This window comes from Trichechus manatus, unplaced genomic scaffold, assembly GCF_000243295.1.
Source record: "Trichechus manatus latirostris isolate Lorelei unplaced genomic scaffold, TriManLat1.0 scaffold00112, whole genome shotgun sequence".
NCBI classification, from domain to species: Eukaryota; Metazoa; Chordata; class Mammalia; order Sirenia; family Trichechidae; genus Trichechus; species Trichechus manatus.
Window position 1 is genome coordinate 4,447,598 of NW_004444048.1, and position 18,497 is coordinate 4,466,094.

An 18,497-nucleotide genomic window follows, 5' to 3' on the forward strand; every position below is an offset into this window, starting at 1 on the left:
ATGGCAAGGACCACATCGTTTATCTCTTGGTCTTTTCAGTCTATTATACAGCAGAGGACTGGCAAATGTTTCTATTGTTGGCCCAACTCTCTCTAGATATGGTTTCACTTTATCAAATTTGGATTTCCTCATTTGGATTAATGTCTTATTGAGGTCCAGTTACCAGTTTATATTATTTGCTCCTTCAAATAATATAGTTAAATATCCAATGTATTAAAGTAAAAAGAAGCCAAACACACTAACAAGTTTAGAAGAATTTAGATAAATTCAGATTCTCTAATTAGCTTGGTTGGCAATATTGCAATTTTAGCTTATTTCCAAAGCATTAAAAGTAGAAGTTCAGTTCACGTTAACACTTTTCGAGTGCTTATTACCGTGTCAGGTATTAAAGTAGGAAAAAATAGAGTTGTAGGGGAGTGAAGAGAATAGGATTACACTTACGAATGTGAAGCCCTCTGCCCTCAAAAAAACCTACAAAATAGTATATTTGGTACTTTACAGATAAACCTCTTTTACGTATAGTACACTTCCCTTTATTGACAATGATTGAGGAGTAATTGATAATTTGGTTGTCTGAATGTTCTATTTAACTGGGAGTTGTCATATACATCATGTCCAATTTTTGAAGAATAATAATATAATTAAGAGTGCATAAACATAGAATTGGCCATATTAGCTCAGCTTTATCATTCTCAAAACTTTGGTAGACTATTCCACTTATTCATTATCAATAAATATGTGCCATGTATTTTATGTCAAGGCAATGTAAATGTATGAAAATACAAGGATAATTATTCAGTCACTCATAAATTAATTTATTTAAGAAATATTTTTGAGTACCCTGGTGGCGTAGTGGTTAAGAGCTACGGCCGCTAACCAAAAGGTGGGCAGTTTGAATACACCAGGCGGTCCTTGGAAACCGTATGGGGCAGTTCTACTCTGTCCTGTAGGGTCACTATGAGTCGGAAGCAACTTGACGGCAAGTTTTTTTTTAATATTCCAGACAGTGAATTATCAATCATTATCCTTAGTAACTGTATCATGCAGTATAGGAGATAAGGTATAAATACAGAGACTAAATGATAAAACATTGTTAGAAACCTAGTAAAATGTATAGAAAGTACTTTAAGTATTCAGCAGGCATATTAACAATATTTATTTGCTTACCTGGCCATTTGTTCAATCACCAACTTGATCATTTAGCTTCTCTTAATATCTCTTTATGGCTTTTCCATGCAGAAAATTGTCTAATTAATCCCTTTAAAATTTTATCTCTTGAGTACAATTATTTCTATAAGTGTATTATTTGCTATTTCAAATTGTCCTCTGGCTTGTTTATTCTAAACTTATCTAACTCAAATTTTAAAATATGCTCCTCTTGTTCTAGTATTTTAAAATTTGGTAAAAAAAATTAATCTCATCTGTGCCTTTCACAAATTTGTTCACATAAAAAGAGCCCCAATTTCATATCTTCTCATATAACAATCATTTTTCTTTGGTCATTTGATAAAGGATACTTACTTCTAAAATTCCACTGAATATAATTTAATCTTTCTTGGATGATTTAGAAGTCACTTTAAGATGCTAATAGAGGCTCGGAGTCATTTTTGTCAATAGCTGTAGGTATAGGATGTGGAAGGCATTAAAATTGGATTGGATTAAATTGATTGAATTGATTGAAGAACTGGGTCATGCCCCCAATGCTACCTTCTTAAATCAACTTTTGACTTGTCATTTTTTTTCTTTCTTTCAGAATTAAATAAGAAATGTATAAATTAAAGTCTGGTTAAATTGGATTCACAATACATTAGAACTTACTGTATAATGAATTGGAGCAGACTGTTAGGACAATTTTACATTTAATACACTTTTAATTATAACAGTACAAAGCCAAGTACTTACATTAGCTGCACCAAGAAGTATTAACGTAGGCCCAAGACCTATTGTATATATTGATCTGAGCATTACTGACACAAGAAATGGTCGAATACCCACAGGTTTGGGGAAGAAAAACAGCAGAGATGTGCAGATCGCAACTGTTATCCAAAGAAGAACTGAGAACAATGGAGAAAGTGTACCTGTAAAATGTAGAAGAATTTTATTTTTTACTGAGAATAAAACCAGAAAATGTTAAGCTGTTTGCTGCTCTGTTTTATATAATATAGTGAGTCAAGCAAGAGGACACTGAAATTCAAAACAATTTACACTTTATATTTAGAGGAAATTTCTTTGAACACATTACTAATTATTACATTTCCATAAAATGTATATTAATTTCAGGCTGCTTAATATTCACTAGTTAATGCTTCTCCCATTAACTCTGAGAGAGTTGTTCATCTTTCCTATGGGAGTAATTTGCTAAACAGTTTTCATGGACCTATCTCACTTGGGAATCTTAATTCAAAATTTATGATTAATGACCATTAAATGTACAGTTAAATCATGTAAAATCAGGTATTTTTTCATTAAACTCATACTTTCTCCTGTTCTATTATTATCATGTTTTTATATTATAAGTTCTGAAGAATCCAGAATATAGGCTATTTATCTTTGAATAAAATAGACGCAAGTTTTAACTATTAAAACACACAAGCATATATACAGTAAAACCTGTGAAAGCTGGAACCCGTGTAAGGCAGAAACCTGTCAGAAAAGAAAACTTAAATATTGTCCACCTGTCAAAGGTTGAAAACTTGCAAGACTGAGAAAAACAAGGCAGTCCCATGCAGCTCCGGCTCTTGCAGGTTTCACTGTATATGTATGTGTGTATATGTATGAATGTGTGTAGTAAAGGCCACTCAGGTTCTAAAACAAACGCTGAGCTATTAAATATCAGAAAACAAAAGTTACAAATGTCTTAAAATGAACTCCATTTAGGGACCTCCCCAAAAGGGGGGTTAAAAATATATTTCCTTTTAAAAAAGTAGAATTCATTGCAGTTTGCACTGACATGTGGATTCACAGAATTCCCTTCTGAAGGTTATATGGTGCTGCGTTCGTAGAAGTAAATTGAGGGGGAAAGAAACTTGGGCTGATTAGATCAGCTCTGGCACCTCAAACACTCATCTATCGGCCGATGTAGTCAGAGGGGAAATGACAAAGTGGAGATCTTCCAACAGTTCCTTTCGCAAATTTTCCATGACTGTTCTTATCTCTTTTGGCCACACCTCTCTTTATTATCTATAAATTTCACTTTTGGATGCAAAACACCTTGGGGACTTTGGTGTGCAGAGCTTTTGTACTATCATGGGATTATCTGGACTCCTTAAACTAATTTCTGTATAAGCCTTTAGTTCACAGTGACTGTGAACAGCTCTCAAAAGTAGGAGGAAAATCCTGTCAGATGTTAAAAAAAAAAAAAAAAAGTCAATGACCAGCACTAGCTTGACATGTTTATTTTTGCAAAGTTTGTTCTTATGTTTTTTCTTTAAGCAAACAGTGATGACGGGGGTTGGAAAACAAATTTACGGATCATACAAGACTACTTTGGGGATGAGTTAGAAAAGGAGTCAATTGCTCTGAAAATTGCATTCAATCCCTGTCCTCAAGCAATGCTAACAAGATATGTACCCAATTCATGTTTATTATGATGTTGGCTTGTAAGCACTCTGTCTACCAAAACACAGCTTGACCACTGTCTTGACTTCACAGACCTCAAAGAGCCAAAGAGAAGATAATACCTTCAACTTTCCCTCATACTTGTTGGGGCTCTATCAGAATGCAAGTTCTATAAGGGTAAGGAACACCTCTGTGCCTATCACAGTTCCTGGCATACAGTAAGAAATAAATAATTGTTCATTAAATAAACAAACAAAAATATATTCTGTGAACTTGTTTGGAGCAAGTAGATAAGTCTCCATTTATAAGTTCTCCAAGTTGTGGAGCTTCATTCTTAAGTATATTAAAACGGCTAACATCTTCAGACATTTAACAACTTTCAGCCAGTATTTGACTCTTCATAAGCAATGTCTTAGTGTGGCATTCTTATTATGGAAGTCCCAGCTTTGGCACCAATGGATAGTCACACTCTGCATCACCATAAATACCTGATGAGCTAGATAGATCTTGACTACTCTTTCCCAGACAGCATCTGGCTTCCTTACTTCCCCTTGATCAAGCAAAAAATGATAAACCATGCACTTAAAACTGGTGTTGATCCCTCTGTAGAAAGAACTCATGGAGTACCTAGCATACTGCCTTGCACATAGTTAATATTAAATAAATATCTGTGGAATAAATAAAAGTTATTTAAAAACATTATTGATTCACATTGAAGTTTCTAATTACATTCTATGTTGTTGTTGTTGTTGTTAGATGCCATTGAGTCAGTTCCAACTCATAGCAACCCTGTGTACAACAGAACAAAACACTGCCCGGTCCCTGTGCCATCCTCACAATCATTGTTATGCTTGAGCCCACTGTTGTAGCCACTGTGTCAATCCATCTTGTTGAGGTCTTCCTCTTTTTCGCGGACCCTTTACTTTACCAAGCATGATGTCCTTCTCCAGGGACTGATCCCTCCTGATAACATGTACAAAGTACGTGAGACGCAGTCTCGCCATCCTTGCTTATAAGGAGCATTCTGGCTGTATTTCTTCCCAGACAGATTTGTTCATTGTTTTGGCAGTCCATGGTATATTCAATATTCTTCATCAACACCATAATTCAAAGGCATCCACTCTTCTTCGGTCTTCTTTATTCATTGTCCAGCTTTCACATGCATATGAGGCAACTGAAAACACCATGGCTTGGGTAAGGTGCACCTTAGTCCTCAAGGTGACATCTTTGCTTTTGAACACTTTAAAAAGGTCTTTTGCAACAGATATGCCCAATGCAATGCATCATTTGATTTCTTGACTTCCGCTTCCATGGGTGTTGATTGTGAATCCAAGTAAAATGAAATCCTTGACAACTTCAATCTTTTCTTCATTTTCATAATGTTGCTTATTGGTCCAGTGGTGAGGACTTTTGTTTTCTTTATGTTGAGGTATAATCCATACTGAAGGCTGTGGTCTTTGATCTTCATCAGTAAGTGCTTCAAATCCTCTTCACTTTCAGTGAGCAAGGCTGTGTCATCTGCATAATGCCTGTTGTTAATGAGCCTCCCTCCAGTCCTGATGCCCCTTTCTTCGTCATATATTATAAGATAAATATAATTATATGTATAATTATATTTGTAATTATATCTATAGCAGCAGTCATATTGATTTCCACCTGAAGATTTAATTGCTAAAAAAAGAAATGGAAATTTCTCTGATAAACTCTAGAGAAGATAGTACAGAATGTCAAAGCCAAATTTTACACATTAATAGTGGAAAAGGGGGAGTATTCTCTATTTTTAATACTTTATATCTGTATCAATTTTCTATAGTGAGCATGTATTATTTTTATAATGGAAGTTTTTTTTTTTTTTTTTTTAGAATTAACCCTTAACATTTTTCAATCTTAGATATTATGAAGTTTGTCCTTCATAAAAGAAAATTCACACAGCAAAACTAGAGACTTCAATTCAATTCACATGATGGAACTCTGCCATTTACTTCACACTGAATTGCTTATAGTTTTCTGTATAGAACATGCTATTTCTTATCTCCCCATCTCTCTCCATTCCTTTTCCTCCCACATAGCCTTACAAGATTTCTCCATTTCCCTACCTCAGTCCAGCTGAAGTAGGCATCCATGGATAAATCCATGGACTATTTTTAATATTGTGTCTACTCATGTGTTGGTCCCTAGACAAGACCATGAGCCTCTTAAGGACAAGACCACTTTACTAATCTTTGTATCCTTAGGGACTAGCACAGTGCCTGGTACATAGTAACCCTCTCTCAATGATTGTTATTAAGTTGAATAACTTGAAATCACCTTGAAGAATGTATTTTCTTTAATACAAAGCCGTTGAGGGGAAAAAGGAATCACTGGATTATACCCAAATTAAGAAAAAAATATTTAAAGATCACATGCTATCTGGATATAAGAAATTCCTGTGGACTAGTTGCATCAGAAACACCTGGGGAGTGTGTTAATACATATATATCACTCTCTATATATATTCCAGGACTCCACTCTAAAATTACTGGGAAAATATTCCTAAACCTCAGGTTCTTCACTTATAAGGTAAAGATGGTCCTGTGCCATCTTCATGATCATTGGTTTGAGTCCATTGTTGTGGCTATTGTGTCAATCCATCTCATTGACGCTTTCCTTCATTTTTGCTGACCCTCTACCAAACAGGATGTCCTTTTCCAGCAATTGATCTTTCCTGATGAAATGTACAAAGTAAGCAAAATGAAGTCTCATCATCCTCGAATATTTTGTTTTTATATCTGCTAAGACAGATTTGTTCATTCATTTGGTAACCCATGGTATATTTAATATTCTTCACCAGCATCATCATTCAAGTGCATCAATTCTTCTTCTATCTTCCTTTTTCACCATCCAACCTTTGCGTGCATATGAGGTGATTGAAAAGATCATAGCCTAGGTCAGACACACCTTTATCATCAAAGTGACATCTTTGCTTTTTAAAACTTTTAAAAGAGGTCTTTTGCAGCAGATTTGCTCAATGCAATACATCTTTTGATTTCTTGATTGACACTCCCATGGACATTGATTGTTTTTCCAAGTAGAATATCATTGACAACTTCAATTTTTTTTCCCATTTATCATATGTTTTATCAGTCCAGTTGTGAAGATTTTTGTTTCCTTCACATTCAGGTGTAAAACATACTAAGGACTATAGTCTTTGACTTTAATTAGTAAGTGTTTAGCTGCTATTATTATTATCAATATTACTGTTACAACTACTATTATTCAGGCAAGTATTAAAAACATATTAAATGTTTTGCTTTCCCTGACTGAACAAAAAGTAGATTTCCAGATGGTTGGTATTTCCCATTACCACCATATTCCATTTACAGTAAGTGGCAGCAGAGGCTATCTCTATACATTGGTTCTGGTGGTCAGGTAAGGGATATCATGGAATGGCACTCAGGAAAAATTATGTCCTCTATGAAGGGGGATGTGATATCTATATGCTACCAATCCAATCATTCATGTAGAAAGGTCCTGGGTTGGAGGAAAAAATGTTAACTTTCTACTCTGAGATCTGCTACCTTTCTAGCTTCTCTGGGCCTCCACCTCATCATCTGGTAAATGCGTATTTCATATTAGACAATTTCCAGAATTCCTTCCATCTCTAAGATTTAATGCTTCTATTAACTGACACTCTACAATTTATTCTCAGGGGTTCTGAGTACAGATGATACTAATTTATCTTCTCATGCTAGACTTCTCTCCTCACAAGAGTTACATTCTTCCATGTCAAGAGGGATATTGTCACTAACTGAGACCAAACACAATGAAGAGAAAGCTGTTCCCACCTCCCTGTGTATTTGCAACTTCCCTACAAGGGTGGCCAAATATTTGCTACATTTTCTACTGTTTTTTGAACACACACATTCACTTCACTGCCAAATATTCTTCTTTTATCATCGATATGTCTTCCAAAACAATTTTAAAAAAACCTTTATTCATGATGACTCATATTACAGCTAAAAGTTTAGGATTTTGATATCTGTGTTACTTATAAAGGATCTGTGGAATAGAAAATTACTACTGGACTCCCACTTCCCTTTCCACTCACCTCTAGTTCATTTGAAATAGACCTAAATACATGTTGCTCTTGTCACACCATTCCTTTCACTAGGATTCCCTTTATAGTATGAATATTTACCCTATAACAACAACAAAAACAACTACTAAGCTCTCTCAGTACTTACCAGGCACTATTCTAAATGCTTTACCTAGACCATATTATTAAATTCTCACAATAACCCTATGAACAGATGAATTACAAAAGCACTTCATTGTTATTACTTGCTAATTTCTTTCATCTCTTTTTGCCAAGCCATTCTTGGTAACTGCATTCTTTTTTTGCCAAGCCAAGTTATTTACTTGATTGTTTCCCAAGCCTCTAAAATACTTTTCTATGCACTTTGCTAGACTTAAAAAAGGTCAGTATCCACAGTCCTACCCTTTACCATTGGTTTAAAATCAGGAAAGTTGTGCGTCAGGGTTGTATCCTTTTCCATACTTATTCAAACGGCAAGCTGAGCAAATAATCCGAGAAGAAGAACTTGGCATCCGGATTGGAGGAAGGTTCATTAACAACCTGCGATATGCAGATGACACAACCTTGCTTGCTGGAAGTGAAGAGGACTTGAAGCACTTACTGATGAAGACCAAAGACTACAGCCTTCACTATGGATTACACCTCAACATAAAACAAAAATCCTCACAGTTGGGCCAATAAGTAGCATCATGATAAACGAAGAAAATATTGAAGTTGTCAAGGATTTCATCTTACTTGGATTCACAATCAACACCCATGGAAGCAGCAGTCAAGAAATCAAAGGACATATTGCATTGGGCAAATCTGCTGCAAAAGACCTCTATAAACTATTCAAAAGCAAAGATGTCACTTTGAGGACTACAGCGCACCTGACCCAAGCCATGCTATTTTCAATTGCCTCATATGCATGTGAAAGCTGGACAACAAATAAAAAAAACTGAAGAATTGATGCCTTTGAATTATGGTGTTGGAGAAGAATATTGAATATACCATAAACTGCGAGAAGAACAAACAAGTCTGTCTTGGAAGAAGTACAGCCAGAGTGCTTCTTGGAAGCGAGGATGGCGAGACTTCATCTCACATACTTTGTACATGTTATCAGGAGGGATCAGTCCCTGGAGAAGGACATCAAGCTTGGTAAAGTAGGTCAGAGAAAAAGAGGAAGACCCTCAATGAAATGGATTGACACAGTGACTGCAACAATGGACTCAAGCATAACAACGATTGGGAGGATGGTACAGGATCAGTGTTTCGTTCCGTTGTACATAGGGTCACTATAAGTCAGAACTGACCTGACAGCATCTAACAACTAACAACAACACCCTTTACCATATTTCTCCTATTTTTCAAATTTCACTTAAAATGAGATAATTACTCCAGTTCTTTGCTTTTGTAAAATCTCATACACTATTAGTTTAATAAAATTAATTTGACAGTCAATATCCTTTATTTCTTTATTATTATATTCATCTTATGCTGTATGTTTTAAAGCCTGAGATTATAAAAGTTTAATTTTCTATTTGTTATCTCTGACATAGTATTATGGAATCAAGAGATTTTCAGGTCACATGTATGCTCATTATAAGAACCTTGAACAAGACAAAAAGCACAGAGAATATAAATTCCAGTATTTAAGGTAATCATAATTAATTATTTGTCATATAGTCACCCTCATTTTTCCATATATATTATATAACTGAGACGATACAGTATAATAAACTACTTTGGTAATAACAATTAGGTAGAAATGCCAAAATATTGTTCATACCTTTATTTGCCAATATATAATATAGCTCTAACAGCTCTTCTCTATATGAGCTTTTTAAAAAATAATACTTCTATTGATCATTGCTTTCTGCCTTCCTCATTTATCAGCCATCATACTCTACTTACCATTTACTCTACTTACAATAAATATAGAAAAATCTATTTAACAAGAATTAAATTAGTCTTATTTTGAAGCTCTCGATAGTTAGAAAATATCCTGAGTATTATTTTTGGAACTTTAAAATGTTCATCATTTTAAAGAAAGACCAGCACTTGCCTTCATCTCCATCATCCCCAAATGGGTAGAAGAGGGCAACAGCTAAATTGATGAACACGGCCAGGTTGAAGGAAATGCTCCCCCAGAGAGAGATGTGTCTTGAGAACCAGAACAGTGCAGGGTTATCTAGTGGGCAAGAAGTGAAATAGGACAGAACAGAAAAATAAATTCTGGTTTCAACACATGAGCCCTACACAAAGAATATTTACAAATATATTTTTATAATTTATTATAAAGCATATTTAAGTCAACTTTTATTAAAATTTATTTTAGAAAGTTTATTAAGATAATCAGCATCCCAAGAGTATTTTCTATTTGATTTTTTTCTTTTATCTTTTAGCCACCAAAATCATCTGAGAAGACTGAGTAATTTTTCAAATGCTAAAGGTGGTCAGAAAAGGTGATTCCATAATAACTCTCTCTCATCTATCCCTAGAGCAGCTTAGGGGAAAGAGAGCTCAGCCACTGCCTGAGGCCCCTTTTAACGGGATGGTGTACCTCCCTGTATAATTTGGTAAAATGGATAAATTGGTCCCATTCCCATACCTTCAAGTGACATAAAAAAAACTAAAACCCCATACTAGCACAGATATATCTCCAGTGAAAATTCCTGTGACATACTTAACAGGTGCCCGAAACTCTGAAACTGAATAGTATGGCATAGTACTGTTTATTGGGAACTAGTGATTTATAATATCTAAATTTTAAAGCTTAATGCTTCCTAAGAACTTGCTGGGTTTGAAACAGAAGAAGAAAATGAAAGATTCAGTAAGAATAGCTAATAAATAGGACAGGCTTTGCTGAACATTTTCAGAAAAGGGATACTGTGTTTGTCATCAGGAGTGAATTAGTAAGTGCATCTCCTGAATATAGTTTACATTAACAGAAAACTGTTCTTTCTCCCCCTTCCAAATAATTTAATAAATACATAAAGAATATCAGTTTGAATGGGAGAAAAACTCATTAGCTTACCTGGGACACCCACAATTCACTCATTATCTAAGTCTTAATATCTTAATATCAGGATTAAAATATTGGGTTTAATGGCAAGGGAAAGGTACATCAATATTCAAGTAGAAATTATAAACTTTTCAGATTTGTATCATGTGAATTCCAATCTAGGTTCTGCTGCTTAATTACAAACTGCACTTCACTTCAGTGTATCTTGTTTTCCTTCTCCTAGGATGGGGTATTCTCCCACTGACCTCCACACCTCATGGGGTATGTTAGCAGTACTGAGGGAATGTTATTCTTTAATACTAAAAACATAAATGAGCCCTGAATTTCTAACGGCAATGTGCTTGTTTAAAGGATTGTTATAGGCTAGTGTAATAGGCTATTCAAGTCTATTTAAAAAAGATAGGCTGAAATTTTAAAACATGACACCGAAGATAGCGGTTTGAAGATATTTATCAGCCTTAAGCACCAATGACATTGAAAATTTAACTTTGACTTTAGTACAGTTAGACTTATATTTTTATTTTTCTTATAATCCTAAATTAGCCTTTCCATGATTGCTATGGCATTTAACTGACTAATGAATCACAAAGTGTAAACATCTGCATCTCATCATTCCTAAGATAGGAGTCCTTGTTTATAAAAGCAGCATGTTAAGACGAAATTAGATGTTGATGCACACATTTGTAATAACAAATCCTTGCTTCTAAGTTGATCAAATGAATTAGATTCTATGCATAATAACTTGCTTCCAATTTTTAAACGTAAAATATACACTGAAAATTATTTTAAGATTTATTTTTTGATAAATGACAATATATTTATGAAAAAAGCACGGACCCATGAGCATGAATTCCTTATTCAATTAACTTATTTATCAAGGACAAAATGTATGTTTTTCAGTCTCAAATCAAAATTACTGAGTCTTCATATGTCTTTTGGACACCCAGAATTATCACTGATTTCCATAAGGTTCTATGTGGTAAAATGCTGAGGGAGAGTTATTTATTTTTTCAAACATTCTGATAAGAATACATAAAACCGTATGCTACAATCATATGTCCAAAGATGGTGTTTCTCATGCTCCCAAGCTCAAATTAATAAACCTTAACCATTAAAGTTCCTAGAAAACTAGAAAGATGAAACACTGTCAAATAGAGTTACTGAGAACATATACCTACTTGTAAACCTTCCAAGTGACAGAAGAGACCTATCATTTTTGCTGTTGTTGTTGTTAAAAATTCATTATACTCCTTATCTGAGAAAATGAACTGAAATGAAATTTTTTAATTCAGTTTTTCCAAACAGACTTGAGTTTATACCTGAAATAATCAGTAATGGCTGTTCTACTATGCTGATTTTTAACTGTAAAATTATAATATTGCTCTATTTAAACATAAGTGTCCCCAAATTTTTAATTTGTTTGATTTAAGGAGATAAAGATATGTTAAAAGGAAGAATGACTCAGAAATTTTAAACAATCTTCTCAGTCATAGGACAATGAAGGAAGAGCATGCTGGTTCAGATGTCTCTACATCTTATTCATGATTGTTAATACCATGCAGGGCCTATTCACGGATTTCAAACCTGCAGCTGTTAATCTTTTCCTTCAACAGTTCAGACATACAGCTGCAACCCTGCATTGCATAATATTTACAGAACTGTAGGATCATCACTAAAAGATGATCTAATTAGTCGGTGGTTTCTGTTTTCATTAAGCTGCAGGTGTCTCGGCTCAAGTTGTAGACTGAACTTACACTCCTGAGACTACCCAGTGATTTCTGTAACATCAGACTGGCAAGAAATTAAAAAGACAATTTAAATGAATTGTTGTCAATTGTTGCCACGTGTCCCAAAGTACCAATTTATCTAGCATTATGTACAAAACTAACGATTTTAGTTTATTGTCAGCTACAGTACTTACTCCTGATCTTCTTCTGCCACTTCATTTCATTGTAGAGATCGTCTGTTTGCTGGAAAAAGTCATTCACCTTACTTCCTTGTTCATCCCTTTCCGTTGTATTGAACACACGGCACTTGGACTCCCGAGTGAGGTATTCACATATATTAGGGACAGGAAAAACTATTTGTTCCATGGTCCTATCATGACGAACAATCTGAAAACATTAATTTGCATTTGTTTTAGCCTTTTCGACACCTCAGTCTTAGACTATTTCTTGTTTTCAGTGTGTATTTATTAATGATGTTATTAATGCAGTGATGAAGAAAATGTTCCAGCCTGAAATATCTAAAATAGTCCTTTATTGTACTACTTCATATTTTCTCTTTAATTAGTACTATAACCAGTTGCCGTCCAGTCAATTGTAAATCATGATGACCCCACATGTGTCAGAGCACAACCATGCTCCATAAGGTTTTCAGTGACTAATGTTTCAGAGGTAGATTGTCATGTCTTTCTTCCTAGGTTCCTCTGGGTGGACTCGAACCTTCAACTGTTTGATTAGCCGCCAAAGGAGTTAACTCTTTGTACCATCCAGGGACTCTAAACTAAGGCTATACTTTATTATAAATAACAAATACCAGAATCTCTCATTTTTTTCTGGATTAGCATTATACTTTTGCTACCCATTTTTATTTCCATGAAGTACATCAGAGACTAAGAAGTTCTTAATTAGCAAATCATTAAGAACTTCATTAAAATCAAGTTCTTAATTAGCAAACATACCACTTAGAATATCTTAGAATGTATCTTGTTCTTAGTCTGTTCTTCCTAAAAAAAGAGTTATTGGACAACAAATAATATACTTAACATAATGTGCTCTGAGTTCTAAAAGGAAAGGTTATACCACTAAAATATTTTCCTATTCTTAGTAGAACATATTTTTGTAGGTACAACATCCATTCAAGCATATACCCATATGTAAAAATTCATTATTTTGGATCTCAGTTATTTGGTATTTGTGATAGTTTAACTTTAGACAAAATACAGGCTGAAAATTTTCAAGTGGTCTCACTTTGAAGCAAGGGTTTGTGTAGACTAAATATCAATAAATTGTATCTATTTCATGTAGACATACACTGTGTCCAGACCTCCGGTATGAATCAGATTGATCTAAGTCATAAGAGTAATTATATTTCCCTTTGCCATTGACTGGTCTGGTGGTGGGCATGTGTCCTAGTGCTGGAAAATGAGTCATAAGGAGAAGTCTCCTGGAGGGTTTCCAGGAAAGATTTTGCTTCCTGGTAAAGGCAGAGAACCATATGAGAAAAATAAAGGCCAAACATACAAAAACAAAAATTCTTTTTTGTCCATACCCTCTTTCTTCCTACTTAGAACAAAAGACAATATAAGAATGTGATGTCTGGAACTTTGGCAGCCATTTCTCTTATGAGGTTAACATAAGCATGTTAAAGATGGCCTAACAGTAAGACTGAAAAGGCCTGCATGTTTGATGACATTATTGAATCATTTGATCAATTACAGAACCACCTATCTCTAGTCTTCGCATTATATGAGATAGTTAGATAATTTTATTATTTAAGCTATTTTCAGTCTGGTGCTCTGTTATGCACAACTGAAGGCATCCTAACTAATATAATTTATATATACAAACCATATGCTAAATATTATCATAAAACAAACAAGATTAAATTTAATGGAGATAAAAAATTCCTGCATACAGGATAAAACAATAAATTGTACAAAATAAGAATTGGACATATTTGGTATGGTAGGCATTTGTGTGGGGGGAAAAAAGGGTTTACATGATTTAATACTCACTAAGACTCAACAGTATCAAAGGTTTAAAAAAAACTCAGGGTAGGTTAAAGAAAGAACATCATGATTATTATAAACAAAGCTATTCCATTCCTATATGAAATATTATGTTTGATTCTGGTTATCACATTTTACAAAGGGCGCTGACAAACTCGTGGTATTACTGAAGGAAATGGGCATGTGTTAACTGTGAAAAAAAAAAGGATGGATAATTTTTCAATACATTTATTTAACAAATGCTTATTCAGTCCTTGGGTGAGAAGCTCTGAAAAATTCAAATGTGAAACACAAAACAAAGCAAAAACAAACAATGAACTTCAATCTATAAGAGCTTGGAGTGTAGTAATCATGATGGTTCTTCCAATGTCAGAGCAAAGCCATCACGTTAAGAGGGGAGCAAATGTTCTGAACAGTAAATGTTAAAGGAGGGCTAGTTTTAAAAAAAAAAAAACTGTCTAATTATTAAAGCTGTTCAAAATTGGAACAGTATTCTCTGAAATAGTGAGACTTCTATCTTTGGAAGAATGTAAAGCAGAAGTAGGATCATTATAGAACAATTCCTTCTTGGATGGGAGACTAGATTAGGGAATATACAAGGTCCTTCCTATTATCCAGGGTCTATGAGTCTACAAAGGAGCGCTGGTGGCAAAGTGGTTAAGCGCTTCGCTACTAACTGAAAAGTTGGTGGTTCGAACCCACCACCTGCTCCATGGAAGAAAGATGTGGCAGTCTGCTTCCGTAGAGATTACAGCCTTGGAAATCCTATGGGGCAGCTCTATTTTGTCCTATAGGGTCAGTATGAGTCGGAAAAGACTCAACGGCAATGGGCTATGGGTTAGTCTATAAGTTATAGACAATATTACTTTCAACATGATTCATTGTTGTGGGTATGTTCCAGGTGGAGTTGAGTTTTGGAAATACAAAGAAGATCAAGACCAGAGCCCACCTCAAGAAGGGGAAAAATGACACATACAAAGCTAGCAATATTCCCAGTGATAACAATAGTCAAACTGCAGTGGAAGCATAGTGGAATGAAATTAATGAATGCCTGGAGGAAGGAGGGGAGGCTTCTCTGAGAAGGTTATATGAGCTGGTTTTTGAATGAGCATGAGAATTCTCAACGTGAGGAATTTATAATATTGGCACAAACCCCTCCTTTCAACCTTGGACTTCTATATCCAACTGCATGGATGCTTCAACGTTACCTCAAATTCAGTTTATTATTTAAGAAAGAAGAAATGATCTTTAACTGCCAAACCTAGTCTCTGCTAGGATTCCCATGTGTAACATTGACTTCAGTCCATTTATTCAAACCAAAAGTCTGGGGGCATCCTTGTCCACACCGTCTCCCTTATCTTGCATATGTAATTCAACATCAAGCCCTGTCAGTACACATATATACCTACCAATCTAGCCGTCTTTCATACTACCGTCTCTCACCTTTGTTATTATGATATCCTCCTATCTGATCTATCTGCATTTACTCTACCCATTCCCTTTCCAACCCTTTCTCCAAACAGCAACCAGATGGTTTTTTTTTTAAAAAGACATTTCTCTTCTAAACCCTCTGTTCTTTCATACCTTCCCTTCATTTACTTTCTTCCACCTGAAATCTCCTGCCCAATCTTTAGTAGAGAGAAACTTCTACTCAATCTTTAGTATATTCTTAATGGCAATCTTCTCTGCGAAACTGATCCTGAAATTCTGCAGGCAGTTAATGACTGTTTTCTCCACATTTCCTTGGCCCTATGTTTATACACTTACTACACAGAAGTATCTTCTACATGTGTGAATTGATGGAGAGCAAGTGCTCACTGAACATTTACTGAATGTGTGTATTTACAGCCAAATCTCTCCTCACCGCTGCAATCTCAATCTCAAACAACAGCCCCCAAGCCTCTCTCTCTGGACTGCCCACTCTATCTGCAATGTCCTGACCCCTTCTGATCTCCTAGGTTTGTATTTTGGCCTCTGAGACCTTCCCAAGGAACTTCATGGTTTCATGATCTAATTATATAAATTTCTCCAGCTTCCTAACTTTGCCAAACTCCCAGTTCCAAAGCACCTGATGTAGTCAGCAACGTTTTTGCTGCTGGACTAGTTGATGGATCCACTAGATCAAGTCCCCCAAGACTAAGAGCTGCAGTATTATTAATGTTTGCAAATGTGAATAAGGGGTCCATTGTGTGATGTAAAGTAATAATGCTTATTGTTCCAAAAGTTTGGCAAATAGTAAACAATAAAGTACCAAAAACCTTCTTGCCATGCAGTAATGTCCATCATACACTTTGCTGAAAACTAAAAAATATCTGCAAAGGAGAATGAAGGTATGAAGGTAAATTAGAAGTGACAAGCATCAACTACTCTGCTCACTTCTGCCTGATTAGCTCTGCCAACTAGTGTCAAAATGATACCACAGTGAGGGGCGGGGCCAAGATGGCAGAGTACTCAGGCATTTCCTGTGGTCCCTCTTACAACAAAGACCCAAAAAAACAAGTGAATCAATTATATACAGTGATCTAGAAGCCCTGAACATCAAAGCAAAGTTGAGGAATCAGACTGAGCGGCAGGGGGAGGGAGAGACAGTTCAGAAACAGCCAGTAGTTGCCAGACCTGACCTTGCTGGCCCTGGCACCCTGCAGGCAGGATTGGCTGGCACGCAAGGGGTGAGGCAAGCAGTGCTGCTTGGGATGAGTTTTACACATCGGGAGAGACCGAGCGGTGGAAAGTCTACTCAAGCCTCCAAAACCAGCAAGAAACGGCGATCAATCAGCAAAGGATAAGTACAAGCATCTAACCTGCTAGAAGGATCAAAAAAAGAAAAAAAAAAAAAAAAAACCATTTCAGGAAGTATCTCTCTCCCATTTACCTGCCCACTTCTCGCTCTACTCTGAGTCTCAGTCTGGCTTCAGCAATTGTTGAGTCCCCAGGCCAGAAGTAGGACCTGTCATGCACGCTGAGCCATTCTCCTAGCTTTGGAAAGGGAACAAATTAACAAACAGGGGGAAAAAATCTGTCATCTCCCCTAAGCCGGGAACTCAGAGCGGGTACAGTCCCTTTGCCTAGGCACAAACATAAGGAGTCCATGGACTCTAAGGGCCTTTCACCCCTGCATAGACTTGTGTGGGCCCATTTCAACAGCATAGGCCCTCATTAGCACAGTACAACAGGGTATATACCTGAAGCCTATTTTCATGTGTATCAGCTATAAGGGGGAGAGGCAGATACATGACATTTGACACTGCATTCCCAATTAAGCACAGTCCTCATCTACCTACATCAGGGGCCTGAGGACTGGTGGCTCCACCCACTCCACCGAGCCACCTGTGACAGGGGTCCATGAATAAGTGGTGACTCCCAGTCCTTACAGACAACAGCAGTGGGTGCTCATAGTCTGGCTGTAAAACTCACCTAAACCTACGTGCTCTAGGGAACAGGGACATGCCTTCCACCCAGACACTTAGGGGCAGCAGTCAGCCCCCTGCCTTGATTTGCACATGACCCCTTACTGCAGCCAGACACATGTGCCTACTCCAATCAAACCCAACCATCTAGGACTGTAGGTGAGAGCCTGCATCACATACTCAGTGACCGATGACCTGGACACCTGAGCTGAATCCACACAAGAAAAGAGAAAAGTAAAGGGACTCCTGGGCTTACATACCTAGTAATAGCTCTAGCTACCCAGAGACAGGACGTGAGAGCTAAGAAGATGCCAATAATCAAACTAGCTCACATGACAAGGCTATTTGGGCATATTAAAAGAAAACAAAACAAGAAGCTAGGACACAGTAAGCAAACAAAATAAATAACTATAATAACTTGTTGATGACTCAGAGACAACAGTCAATATCAAATCACATAAAGAGGCAGACCATGATGGCTCCAGCAAGTCACCAACACAAAGAATCAAGAAACCTTCTGGAGGAAGAGAACTTCTTGGAATTGCTGGAGGTAGAATTCAAAAGATTAATATAAAGAATTCCTCAAGACATCAGGAAAGGGATCTTGCAAAATGCAGAACAAGCCAAGGAACACACAGACAAAGTAATAGAGGAATTAAGAAGGTTAAAGAAAAGCATAATGACAAATTTAACAGGCTGCAAGAATCCACAGAGAGACAG

The 18,497-nt window shown here is 36.0% G+C and overlaps 1 protein-coding gene across 1 annotated transcript in view; it reads right to left on the reverse strand.

Moving 5' to 3' along the window:
• ITPR2 (inositol 1,4,5-trisphosphate receptor type 2) overlaps positions 1–18,497 on the reverse strand; it is a 596,492-nt gene that overhangs the window by 107,490 nt on the left and 470,505 nt on the right. The window contains exons 40-42 of the mRNA XM_023738100.1: positions 12,559–12,751; positions 9,678–9,803; positions 1,903–2,078 (exon numbers count right to left, since the gene is read on the reverse strand). Coding sequence (XP_023593868.1) covers positions 1,903–2,078; positions 9,678–9,803; positions 12,559–12,751 — 495 coding nt within the window. The remainder of the gene's footprint in view (positions 1–1,902; positions 2,079–9,677; positions 9,804–12,558; positions 12,752–18,497) is intronic.